The 12561-nt window shown below is 43.4% G+C and overlaps 1 protein-coding gene across 1 annotated transcript; it reads left to right on the top strand.

Annotated features, from left to right (window-relative positions):
• The first annotated feature begins 2532 nt into the window (after nt 1–2532).
• LOC124991125 (glutathione S-transferase Mu 1-like) lies at nt 2533–11975 on the top strand. The gene is made up of 8 exons (XM_047561931.1): nt 2533–2559; nt 8204–8279; nt 8711–8775; nt 9049–9130; nt 9228–9328; nt 9664–9759; nt 9839–9949; nt 11876–11975. Exons 1-8 carry the CDS (start codon nt 2533–2535, stop codon nt 11963–11965), a joined length of 648 nt encoding a protein of 215 aa, XP_047417887.1. The 3' UTR covers nt 11966–11975.
• The last annotated feature ends 586 nt before the right edge of the window (nt 11976–12561 follow it).

Below are 12561 nucleotides of genomic sequence, written 5' to 3'. Positions count from 1 at the left end.
TTGTAGCTTCCCCCGATAGGCTTATAGTGACCCTATAGGTTTCCAAAATCTTTTCTCTAAAGGGGAGATAAATATTAGCAGTGCCCAGTACAGACAATATGCAACCCTAAACCAAATAGCCCCTATGAAGATGTTAGCAATATTGTCATAATAAACAGTATAACAAATAGATTTTCAATAATGTCTGCAGTTTCTAGTGGAGGACAAAGAGGATGGGGAGGGGTGTAGGATGTAACTGTTAATGGGATAAGAAAAGAGTATATAGAAGTTCTAGATTGTAGAAAGAGTGAAAGTGTAATTAAAAGAAGTTGGTTGTTAGCATGAGAAAAGGGAGAAAGAGACTGAGGAAATAGGTAAACCAAAGGAAAATAGAGTGAGAAAAGTAAAGAAATAAAAACTTAAAAATTTTCAAAAAGGAGGAAAAAAAAGAAAAAAGAAAAAAAATCTACACTATAACAGTCATATAGTATTCAAACCTCTCAGTCTTCAGTAGCCTGATGTATGAGAGGTACCTGACAATGAGCTTCCAGTCTCCAGAAGGCATCTCAGGATGAAATTTGCCCCACCTAAAGATGGGAGCTACAGCTTCCAGGATAATCCAAGATGGCCACACTGGCTTCCAAATATGTTGGCAAATGGGGAGCTGCAGGTTGGGGGTGTGGGTGTGGTCGGCTGGAGGTCCTGGAGGCGGGGTGTGGTTGGTCAGGGAGGGGTCCTGAAGGTGGGCTGTGGCCAATCTGGTTATGGAATCCTGCAGGTGGGGCACAGTCAGTCAGTCTGGAGGCCCCAGAGGCAGGGAGTGGTTGGTTGGGCTGAGGGGTCCTGGAGATGGGGGTCAGTCAGTCCGCCAGGGGTCCTGCAGGTCCTGGCTGTTGTCTCAAAATGGCGGCAACCCCGTGTAACCAAACCTGCAGGTACTGTGACAGTGGACTTCCAGGCAATAGCTGGCACTCCACTGGTGGTCTGTGGTCGGTCTGCTGGCTGCTGTTGGATGATCGGCAGGTGAATCTCGGGCAGTGGGTGCTGGGTAGGTGAAAGGCAGGTGATGGACAGGGAAGAGGCAAGCAAATGGTGGATGATCGGTGCCAGTCAGTGAGCAATCTGCACTCTAAAAATAGTCAGTATGCTGGCAGACTGCAGGTGATCGCAGTAGACAAATGGGGTGAACAGCAGGGTATCGATAAGCAGCAAAAACTGCCTCACGGAGAAACAGATATCCTCTGTTTGAGGATATGGAGCCACAAGGAATGCAGTCTGCCATCTTGGATCTCTCAATGAATAATTATTAAGCAAAATATTTGCAACAGACCTCCAAATTCTCTTTTTATTTTTATTGATGCCTCTGTTTTAGGCAGGTGAGATTGTCATGTATACACATTCTTAGGCTCTGCTCTTCTTCTTGTTTACATTTCACTTAAAAATTTGTCCTTATTTGTAGTCCACATGTGTGCATACTCCTAATTATTAAGGGCTCTCTGGCATTTTTCTGTAGAGAATTTACATAGTTATCTCATGCTGTTGGAAATGCGGATTTTTTTCTGATTTTGTGCTATGTTGTACAGTACGCTGTTTTTAAACCAGTTGCTTCTTCTGATTTTGGTTGCTTTATCAGGGAAGATCCCCAAAGTGACACTATGAGGCAAAGGATAAGATGGTTGATGTTATTATAATGGATGATTTGAATACTCTCCAGGGAGCACAAACTTATATAAGTTTCCTTGAAGAACACTGTGGATCTGTTTCTGTACTACCTTAGACACTTAGGGGCCCAATATTTCTTCCTATAGTACTTTTATTGGTTTCAAATAATACCATGAATTTTGTTACTTTGACTCTTGTTAATTATTGATTGATTATGTATGTGCCCACCTAAATGAATTACTGTTTATCAATCTCCCTGTGTGAAGCTCTGTTTTCCTGTATCTCCTGTGGTTTTGTCAATTTCTGAAGAACAGTTCAAAGATAACCCGTGGCTGTCAAAACCTTTGTTTCCTATAGGCACGGTGATATTATTTGTGACTATTTTCTTGGAATTCTATCCTATAATATTGTAGTGACTGATTGTGTCAACACGACTGGGCTAAGAAATGCCCAAAGAGCTGGCAAATCACTATTTCTGGAAGTGTTTGAGATGTTTCCAAAAGAGAGTAATGAAAAGTTTCCCATCAAAGAAAAAACCAGGACCTGATAGACCCTCTGCTGAGTTCTACCAAACATTTAAGAAAGAACTAGTACCATCTCTTTTTACATTATTCTAGTCATAGAATCAGTGTGGAATAATTTAAGAAGAATTGGTTCAAGTTCTTTCTTAAATGTTGATAGAACTCATAAGAGTTCCTGTTAGATCCTGTTTTTTTCTGGTTGAGAATTTTTTTATTCTATGAAGCCAGAAGTACCCTGATAACAAACCAGACAAAGACACACACACATGCACACAACAAAAGCTATAGGATTTTTGAACATATATGCAGAAATCCTCAAAATAAATACTAGCAAACCAAATTCAATAGTACATTAAAAAGATTTTTCATCATGGTCAAGAAAAATTTATTTCAAAAGGTAAGGATAGTTTGATATTTGTAGGTCAATAAATGTGATAAGGTTAGGGACAGGGTTGGGGTCAGGATTAGGAGAAAAACCAAAAAATTTTAAAGGTGATATATCACATTAACAAATTCAAGGACAAAAACCACACAATCATTTTAATGGATGCAGAGAAAGCATTTGAAAAAATTCAACTCTTCATAATAAAAACTCAACAAATTAATTGTATGAGGGACATACCTCAACACAATAAAGACTATATATGGCCAACTCACAGCTAATATCATACCAAATAGAGACAATTCAAAAGCTTTTCCTATAGGATTTGTAACAAGTCAAGGCTGCCCACTTTTATCACTTTTATTCCACATAGTATTTAAGTCCCAGACAGAACAAGTGGGCAGGTGAAAGTGATAAAGGACTTCCAAAGTAGAAAGGACAAAGTCAAATTGTCCATGTTTGCAGATGATGTGGTCTTATATAGGAAACTCAAAAGATTCCATGATAAAACTGTTAGAATTAATAAGCAAATTCAGTAAAATTGTGCAATACAGAATAAACACATAAAAATTAGTAGTGTTTCTATACATTGAGTGAATTACATAATAAATAAATGAAAAGTAATTCAAATTTACAATACATACAAGAAAATAAAGAAAATAAAACATGTAGCCATTAATGTAACCAGGAGGTTACAATATGAAATTCAATTCAGGAGGTTCAATAATGAAAACTATGAAACATTTATGATAGGACACAAAACTGGGTATGAATTGGAAGAATTGATATTGTTAAATTGTCCATACTACCCAAACCACTCTACAGATTGAGTGTAATCCCTATTAAAATATTAATGACATTTTTCCCCAGATATAGAAAAAAATAAACCTCAAAATTTACGTGGAACCACAAAAGACACTTAATAGTTAAGGCAATCTTAAGCAACGGGAACAAAGCTGGAGACATCACACTACAGGATGCTAAAACGCTAAACCACAAAGTTACAGTAAACAGACAGCATGTTTAGGCATAAAAATAGACACATCAACTGGAGTAAAGAACACAGAAAAAAAATCCATGCACTTATAGTCAACCAATTTTCAACAAAGTTGCCAAGAACAAACAGTGGATAAAGGACAATCTCTTCAATAAATGATGCTGGAGAAACTGGAGATCCACACACAGCAGAATGAAACTAGACTCCTATCCCTTACCAAACCCCAAAATCAAGTCAATAAAACCACTAGAAGAAAACAGAGAAAATGCTCCATGAAATTAGTATGAAGAAGGATTTTTTTGGATATCAGTTCAAAAACACAGGAACCAAAGTAAAAGTAGACAAATGAATTATATCATACTAAACAGATCTGCCCAGTAAAGAAAACAAGCAACAGAGGGAAGAGACCACCTACGGGATGGGAGTGAAATGTTTGCAAACTGTACATCTGACAAGGGAAACATCTAGAAATTGCAAGGATTTCAAATATTGAAATATTTCAAATATTAAAAATAAACAAAACAAACCAAGCAAATGAAAACCCAAAACCACAAAAAATAACATAAAAACAAAATGAAAAACCTCAAAAAGCCCCCCCAAACTGATTTTAAAATGAATAAAAGATATGAGCAGACATTTCTCAAAAGAAAACCTTCGAATGGACTATGAATATATGAAAAATGTTCCACATCATTAACTCATCAGGAGAATGCAAATCAAAACCACAATGAGCTAGTACCTCACTCCAATTAGAATGGTTATTATAAAAAAGACCAAAAAACAACAAATGACATGGATGTAGAGAACTGGGATCCCTTACACACTGTTGGTGGGAATGGAATCCGAATAACAATTACAGAAAACAGTATGGAGGTGTCTCAGAAAATTAAAAATATACCATAAAATCCAGCAATCCCCACTGCTGGCTATTGGCCAAAGGAAATGAAAGGCGTATTTTGAAGAGACATTGGTGGGCTCCATGTTTATTATAGCACTATTCACAATAGCCAAGATTTGGAATCAGTCAGTGTATTCACCAACAAGTGAATGGGTAAAGAAAATGTGGTACATAAATACAATGGAATACCATGAAGCCACTAAAAGGCTGAGATCCTATCATCTGCAGCAAAATGGATAATCTTGGAGATCATTATGCTCAGTGAAATAAGCAAGGCACAGAAATATAAGAACTGTATGGCCTCACTCACTTGTGGAATTTAAGACATTTGCTCTCATAGAAGAGTAGCATACTAATTATTAGAGTCTGAAGAGGGTAAGGGGAAGATGGACCAGGACTGACTGACAACCGGTACAAAACTGCAGTTAGAAAAGGGGAATAAGTTCTGTGCTCTATTGCACAGTAGGGTGATATTAGTTAACAATACTAAAGTGAATATTTCCAGATAACTAGAAGAGAAGATTTCACCAAGAAATGATCAACATTTGAGGTGCTGGACATGCTAAATACCCTGACTTGATTATTTTTATGTATCAAAACATCACATCATATCCCATAAATATGCACAATTATTATGTGTCAATTGCAAATAAAACTTTAAGAAAATAACATGTAAATTTTAAAACATTAAAATATAGAATAAAGCAATTTTGGGATGCAATTCTTTGTAGTTAAAGCAAGTCTTGTGTGATGAAGCTTTTATTTCAACTAATAATATATGTATGTGTATCATGGATCACGTGATAAACGTATTTTTTAGCTTTCTATTTTGGTATAGTGTCAGACTTTGAGAAAATTTGCAAAAAGAGCACAAAGAACCCTATGTACTGTGCCCCTCTCCCTCCCTCCCTCTCCCGCACCCTCCTCTCTCTGTCTGACCCTCCCCAAAATGCTGGGTAGCAGCACAGGGTGCTCTTGACTACAACACCATGTTCTTTCTCTAAGATGACAGTGCCTGATAGTGGACCCAGACCCGTGAGGGACAGGGTTTTTGCAACCATCCCCACTGCGCTGTCTCCCCAGGGCATGTACCTCATGCCATACAAGGGTGGAGTTTATGACAATTTATGTCACACCTTCCTCTTTGGAAAACTTTGAAAATTTATGCCACAAATTCTTGAAGAACAAGTGTAATTTGGTGTTATCATTTTTCTTTATGATGCCTTATGACTTCATTCAGATTTTCATTTCTTTCAACAAATTGTGTTAGGTTTGTATTTGTTCTACTTGGCTGTAAGATGAACACATTGCTGAGAAAAAACACTTCCCTAATTTGAGAAATAATTTCTGCTGATTTTTCTTCATCCTGTCTGTTATTAATTTATTATTATTTCCCCTTTTTGTTTTTGTCATTGGACAAATGCTTTATGAATTTAAAGGTTTTGGAGAATCAACTATTGATTTCTTAAAGGTATGGATGAAAGTTTCAATATTTTTCTCCTTGGAATTCTTTCTTGTTCTCCATAATTTTCTAACCTAAACATTATTGCTAACTTTCTAAAATCCCTAGTTAAATTGTTTTAGTCTTAACATTTTAGGCATGTAGGAAAAATTTTTTCTTTAATTCCAATTTGGCAGCATCTCATAAATGGTGATCTTTATTACCTTCTTTTCAGATTTAAGAGCATGTTTTTTCTATTCTAGATTTGCTAAGTTTATCTAGATAATATTTAACAGATTTAATTTTTTTCAATTTGTCTGTTGATCTTTCCTTCCTCCCTTTCTCTCTCTCTCCTTCTTTCTTTCCTCTTCCTCCCTGCCCCCCAGGATTGAATATCTGTGAATTTGCCATGAGGTGTCCACATGCTATCCACAGACCTGTATAAGGAGCCATGAAATCTAGTTCAGAAGTCACTTTATAGGTTTTTGGCCAAATTTCATCCCATATATTTCGATTATTCCACAGTTTTCCTCTAAACATTTAGAACTGGTCCACACACAGATGTTCAGGGGACCAGGCAACACTGGGGTAAATAACTGTGAGGTCAGGTTGGTCCACAATCCCTTGTTCAGATCAGTTTCCAGTGTATCGAATTCCCACTGCTCCCTAGTGCCTTTCAGAGACCCATACCATCCCTTGGCATGATCGTCCTGGCCCCTGGGACCCACCTTGGACAGCCTGCTGATCTCCTTTTCCCCCTTCTTCTGCAGAGTTATCCTCCTCTGAAGGGGCCCCTGTGCACTGGCTGTATCTTCCCAGATGCTCAGAGTCCTTGTCCTGGGCAGCATGGCCTTCTTCTCCTGCACATGACCTCTCTCCCTCTCCTGCACTTGACCTCTCTCCCTCTCCACTATGCTCAGTGTGTAAAAACACTTAATATGTACCATATTTCCAAAATCCTCCCCTGTAGTTTCCACTGAGTTTTGGTCCTTAATGGTTAAACTGCATTCAACCTAGACTGTCTTCTATTCATGGGTGTGTGGTAGGATATCCACAAGTGTTCGTTCAATAGGGAGACCACATAGTTGAACACCAATGTACTGTGTTTCAAAATTATCATTCTAATTCATGTTAATCATTTAGTTTACTAATTTATTATTCTAGTTAATGGTTTTTCAAAAAAAATCATTTCCACAGTGGGATCTAGAAATTTTTCTTCTTTTGAAACTGAATATGTGTAAAATTCAAAATGAGAAACAGTGAAGGCACTAGAACTATAACAAGTCAGGGGGCCAGGCACTGTGCCAGTACCTGGTTCTATAGCCTCTCCGTGCACAAGCCTTTAGGGTAATTCGTTTTGAGGCAAGAGGCTGCTTCTTGAGCCTGAATAGACTGGGGATCTGAGCTGGGACGTCTTGTCCTGTTTGAATAGGTGTGGAGATTTCTAACAGGGACTGCATTCTGCTAACCCTAGAGATATGAGCGGTGAATATACACCTCGGCAGAGATTGTAGACCACCTGATTTTTAGGAATTACTGTGGACGAAGAGGAGCATTAATCTCTCAGGCTGAAGAATTCCATTTTGACCTGACCTGGCAGGCTGAGTCTTCAGAGCCAGAAGGGGTTTCACCCAGGGGCCAAGACTGAACAATGTGAGGAAGGGAAGGAGGGACAATAACCCTGCTCTGTCACCAGAGTGCCTGTCTCTAAGCGCGCAGCAACTCCTGTACACCCAGAAGGGAGTGGGGGTGGAAGCCGCTGCCCGGGCTGGAGAGAAGGAGAGCAGAGCCGGGCCTTTAGCTTCTGGACACCCAGACCTAACTCCCGGACCATCACGCTGTGGCTGCGTTGGCTCTTACTCCTCCCTCCCAGGGTCCAGACTCGAGCTCCGGGCTCCGGGTTGGCGGGAATCGGGGGCGGGGCAGGGCGGGCCAAAGACCCAACCAAAACTAGGCTCCGCCCCTCTGCGCCGCGGCCACTTTCAGAAGCTGGAGGCTGACCCAGCTCGGCCCACACAGTACCATGCCTATGACACAATGATACTGGGACATCCACGGGATGAGCTAGGGTTCCGCATGGCCCGTGGGATGGGGATGAGGACCTGGGACATGAGGGCCTGGTTCTTGAAGAGAGTCCTTTTCAGTGCTTACTAGAGCTCTCAGATTGTATCTGCCAGGAGAGCTTTGCCGCCTGTGTTGTGTGTGTGTGTGTGTGTGTGTGTAGGATAAGTGTAGGAGGGTGAGTGTGGTTCCGTTGGAGGAGATGAAGTCACACAATCAGGATCCCTCCATCTCTGATCTCTGCCATGGCCATCTCTCCTAGCTGACTCACCCCATCCGCCTGCTCCTGGAATACACAGACTCAAGTTATGAGGAGAAGAGATATACTTTGGGGGACGGTAATGTCACCCTCCTGTTCAAACACCAGCCCAGGTCTTATTGATTGTTGCCTAGCACCTATGCCCATACCACTGTTGCAGAGGCCTGTGGCCTGCTGCACCTAAAGCCTGGTCCTTCCAGAAACCTTTGTGACAGTGTATTTTGGCCTTACAATACAAGATCTAAGAGGGGATTGCTGTGGCTTTCTGTATCTATAATTAGATTGGGTTCCCCTTAGACCTTGCCTAAACCTTTGGTAAGCCTCAGTCATGTTGGGTCCACAGCCCTTACAAATGCTCTTTACCACTGTAACCCTGGAATATGAAGTTAAGTGACTCAGATTCTAGATCCATCCTTTCAGGGGTCTTACCCTTGACTCTTTGAGAGAGTACTGGGAAAAGAGGGTTGCACTCAGGGGAGATTTGCTTTCACATCATCTTCTCCCTGACAGCTCCTGACTATGACAGAAGTCAGTGGCTGAATGAAAAATTCAAGCTGGTCCTGGACTTTCCCAATGTAGGTGTAGGGATGGGGTGGTTGGGGAAAGTGATTGAAACCCTATTTCATCTCCTTGCCCTGCTCAGTGAGGATCAGTGCTTCTGCTCAACTACTCTCAGTTCTGGGTGTCTACACTGTCTTTCTGTGATGGTCTGTATCCTAGATCATTCATTCATTCTACGGTATGTTTATGTAAGTGATTACCATGTGCCAGACACGTCAAATGCCCTAATTAAGGGAAGAGGGACTGGGACCAGGTGTCCCACTTGACCTTCCTGGTCATCCATCCAACTGCCCTACTTGACTGATGGGACTCACAGGATCACCCAGAGCAACGCCATCCTGCGCTACATTGCCCGCAAGCACAACCTGTGTGAGTGGGGCTGCTGCAGGGTGTGGGGGATGGTGTCCATGTCCCTGGTTTGCCTGGGATGGAGCCTGAGAGTGTGTCTCTGTTGCATGGACTGCAGGTGGGGAAACAGAAGAGGAGAAGATTCGTGTGGACATTTTGGAGAACCAGGCTATGGATACTCGAACGCAGCTTGGTAGGCTTTGCTACAACTTTGACTTTGTAGGTCTCCCCACAGTGTTGGGTGAAGGAGGGCCCAAAATCTTGCATACTCCTAGGTGTCTTACGCACAAAAGATGATTTGCATATCAATGGTGACAGTCTTAGGGCCAGTGTTCTACTGCTCTCTGACTTCCCATCCCCTCTGACAGATGGGTCTGTTACTAGCAGGAGTTTAACAAATGAGGTCACAGTGAATGGCAGCTGGACCCTGACCCAGACTTGGGGAAGATGGAGTCTCAGCCGTGGTGACTGGGGTTTTGCACACCACTGGTGAGGCCAGCCTCTCTGCCAAGGAACTTGTGTCTTAGGGTGGTGACCACTGATTTATGTCTCAGGAAAAACTGAAACCCAAGTACTTGGAAGGCCTCCCTAAGACGATGAAGCTGTTCTCACAGTTCCTGGGGAAACGGCCATGGTTCGCAGGGGACAAGGTAAAAGGGAAGGAATCTGGAGGTGTCAGTCTTTCCAGCATGGAGATTTTCCTGCCCACTCATTCTTGGCTTTCTGCAGATCACCTTTGTGGATTTCCTCGCTTATGATATTCTTGACCAGCACCGTCTGTTTGAACCCAAGTGCCTCGACGCATTCCCAAACCTGAAGGACTTCATGTCCCGCTTTGAGGTGATGCCCTGCTCCTCCTCACTCTTGAATGTCCTTTTTATTCTCCCTTTATGATGCTTTCCTAGTCCTGAAACTGCATTTATTGAGCACCGTCTTTACATGCCGGGACCTGCACTCACATCTTGTATTTATGGCATCAAAGTAATCTCTACAATATTCCTACAAGGTTGATGGAATTATGAGTCCCACTGGGTAGACATGGAAACTGGGCCTGTAGAGGGGAAGTCATTTGCTCAGGGTCCCAGTGCCAATGGAGGCTGTGCTGGGCTCCTCTCAGCCTGGGCTTCTAAGGCCCCCTTGGATGGCTGTCCCTGTCTTCAGTCAGAAGGAGCAGCCTCAGGCCCTGATGCAGCCTGGGTTTTGCAGTCCAGGACGCTGTGCAGGAGGAGAGCAAGGCAGGGTGTGTGCAGCTGGCGGTGGGAGGCTGAGGGGAGGCTGGGCGACGGGCAGAGCGAGGTGCATAGAGTGTTGAGAGCTACTCTGCAGCAGGCTTGGCTCCATCAGATGCCCCGTGGGGGAAGCACGGGAACCCCAGGGTAGTGACTGGTGCTGGATGGGTACATGTGGGGGCCCTTGGGGACTTTATTATGGCTTGTTCTATGGATGGGATCTTGTTTTCAGCCCTTCATCCTCTCTCCTCTTGAGTATCTCAAGTGTTCTGTGTGAGATGGGGTCATACTCTGATTTTCACTCATATTCAGTGAGCTCCTCCACATGAGCTTTGGCTTCAGGCCCAGTGGACACTTGTGGAAGTCCCATCCTGGGATTGTGGGTAGCAGGGAATGGCAGACACCAGACTGTGAGATGCTCATGGTGCCTCTTGGTTCTGGGGAGCACAACCACACAGCCAATCATGGCTCACCCCAGGTTCACCTTTTTGTCACTAACAACCTACTTTAGTAGAGGTTTGGGAATTTGGGGTGCCAGTGTCAGTTATTTCAACCTGAGCGTTTTTTTTGTTTTTGTTTTTTTTTTGTTTTCTTTCCTTTCCCATTCTCTGTCTAGTGACATGCTTTTTAATCTAGTTCTATAACTCTGGATCAGTCAGACTGAATGGCCCTGGGGAGTGTGCAAGTGTTGACAGGACTATTCCAGTGGGATAGTGTTGTCTGGGGTAGAGGAGAGGAGAGGGCTGCAGCCTGAGGCCTGCTAGGTCTTTCCTGTTGAGATAGCCCAGGATTTTGAATCCATCCAAATGACCTGGAACTGTATCCTGAAAAGATGGCACACCTAAGTGTCATTCAGCCCAATCTTCTCTAGCAGGGACAAAGATGAAGTATTTTGGCACATGGCAAATAGGGGCTTAGGTACAAGGTTTCAGAGTTTGGGGTTTCTGCTCAGGTAGAATGATAAGTCAATCAATCTTTTCTTTGGTTGTTCACCTACCCCTGTTTACCTACACCCAGGATTTGCTGAGTCACTGGGTCACTTTGCTGTCTATTAAACTGCACAGGTGTGTTGCCAACCCCTTTGTCTTCCTAGACTTGGGCAAATAGAGGCAAGAAGGAGACTGGTTGTGAAAGATTCATGCAGACAAGGAGTGTCAGGGCCTCCTGTGAATAGGGGAAGAGGGATTGCAACAGAGAGGGCATAGAACTAGCGAGACAGAGCCAGGCTGCATCCAGCCCTGCCCATGTACTAGCTCTGTGAGCATGAGGAAGTCTCTTGACTTCTTTGTACCTCAGATTCCTTCTAGATAAATGCTGAACATAAAACTAATCCTGTGGGATCATTGAGTGCATTTTCTATACCCGTATTATAATTCCCTCATCACAGCATTCAGTCTCCCCTAAATCCCAGGAAATTGGTTTCCTTCCAAAGCTCACACCTGAGCCTTGTGCCATGCTCAGTCCTTGAGCCCTCTTGGCAAGCCTGCTCCTGGACTGGCAGCAGCCCTGAACTCTTGCTTCCTCTCTCCACTCACAGAGCCTGAGGAAGTTCTCTGCCTACATGAAGTCCAGCCGCTTCCTCCCAAGACCTGTTTTTGCAAAGATGGCCTATTGGAATACAAAATAGTGAACTGTCATGCCAAGATTAGGGGATCCAAGGTTGCTCCTGCCAGCCCTGATCCCTGGGGCATAGCTAACTCTCTGTACCCTGGCATCTGTCTTCTCATTCCTTTCTTCTTCTTTCCATAACCGTCTCTGAAAGGCCTCACTGGCTTCCTTTTCCTTAATCAATCCCTCCCCCAGTAAATCCACTGTAAGCCACAGCTCCCCCTTTTCTTTAGGAAAGCCCCCTTCTCCTCTTCCTCATCTCTGCCCTGAATCCAACCAGACAGTCCTCAGCTCTGCTTGGAGGTGCATGACTGACCCCATGCTCCCTGCACTGCCCAAAACCCCAGTGTTACCTGGTGTGCTGGCTCTGGTCCCCAGCGTGGCAGCCACCCAGCCCTTTCTGACCCCAGTAAAACCTGGACCCACTTGCTCTGTGTCTGTGTCATTGCCTCTCACCCTCGGGGTTGACTGTGTGGCTGGGGTCAGGGCATCTTCGTTGTGGTGTCCACAGCAGGAACTGGGTGGGTGGGGATGAATGGTGGACTCTGTGTGGTCGGGTGGGGTATGAGGTCATTTAAGGTTGTTGCTGTCCCCTATCCATGTCCCTGTGTGCCT

Source organism: Sciurus carolinensis, chromosome 1 (genome assembly GCF_902686445.1).
Source record: "Sciurus carolinensis chromosome 1, mSciCar1.2, whole genome shotgun sequence".
In the NCBI taxonomy this organism is placed as follows: Eukaryota; Metazoa; Chordata; class Mammalia; order Rodentia; family Sciuridae; genus Sciurus; species Sciurus carolinensis.
The sequence above is the reverse complement of the archived record's forward strand: the minus strand, read 5'-3'. Positions and strand labels throughout refer to the sequence as shown.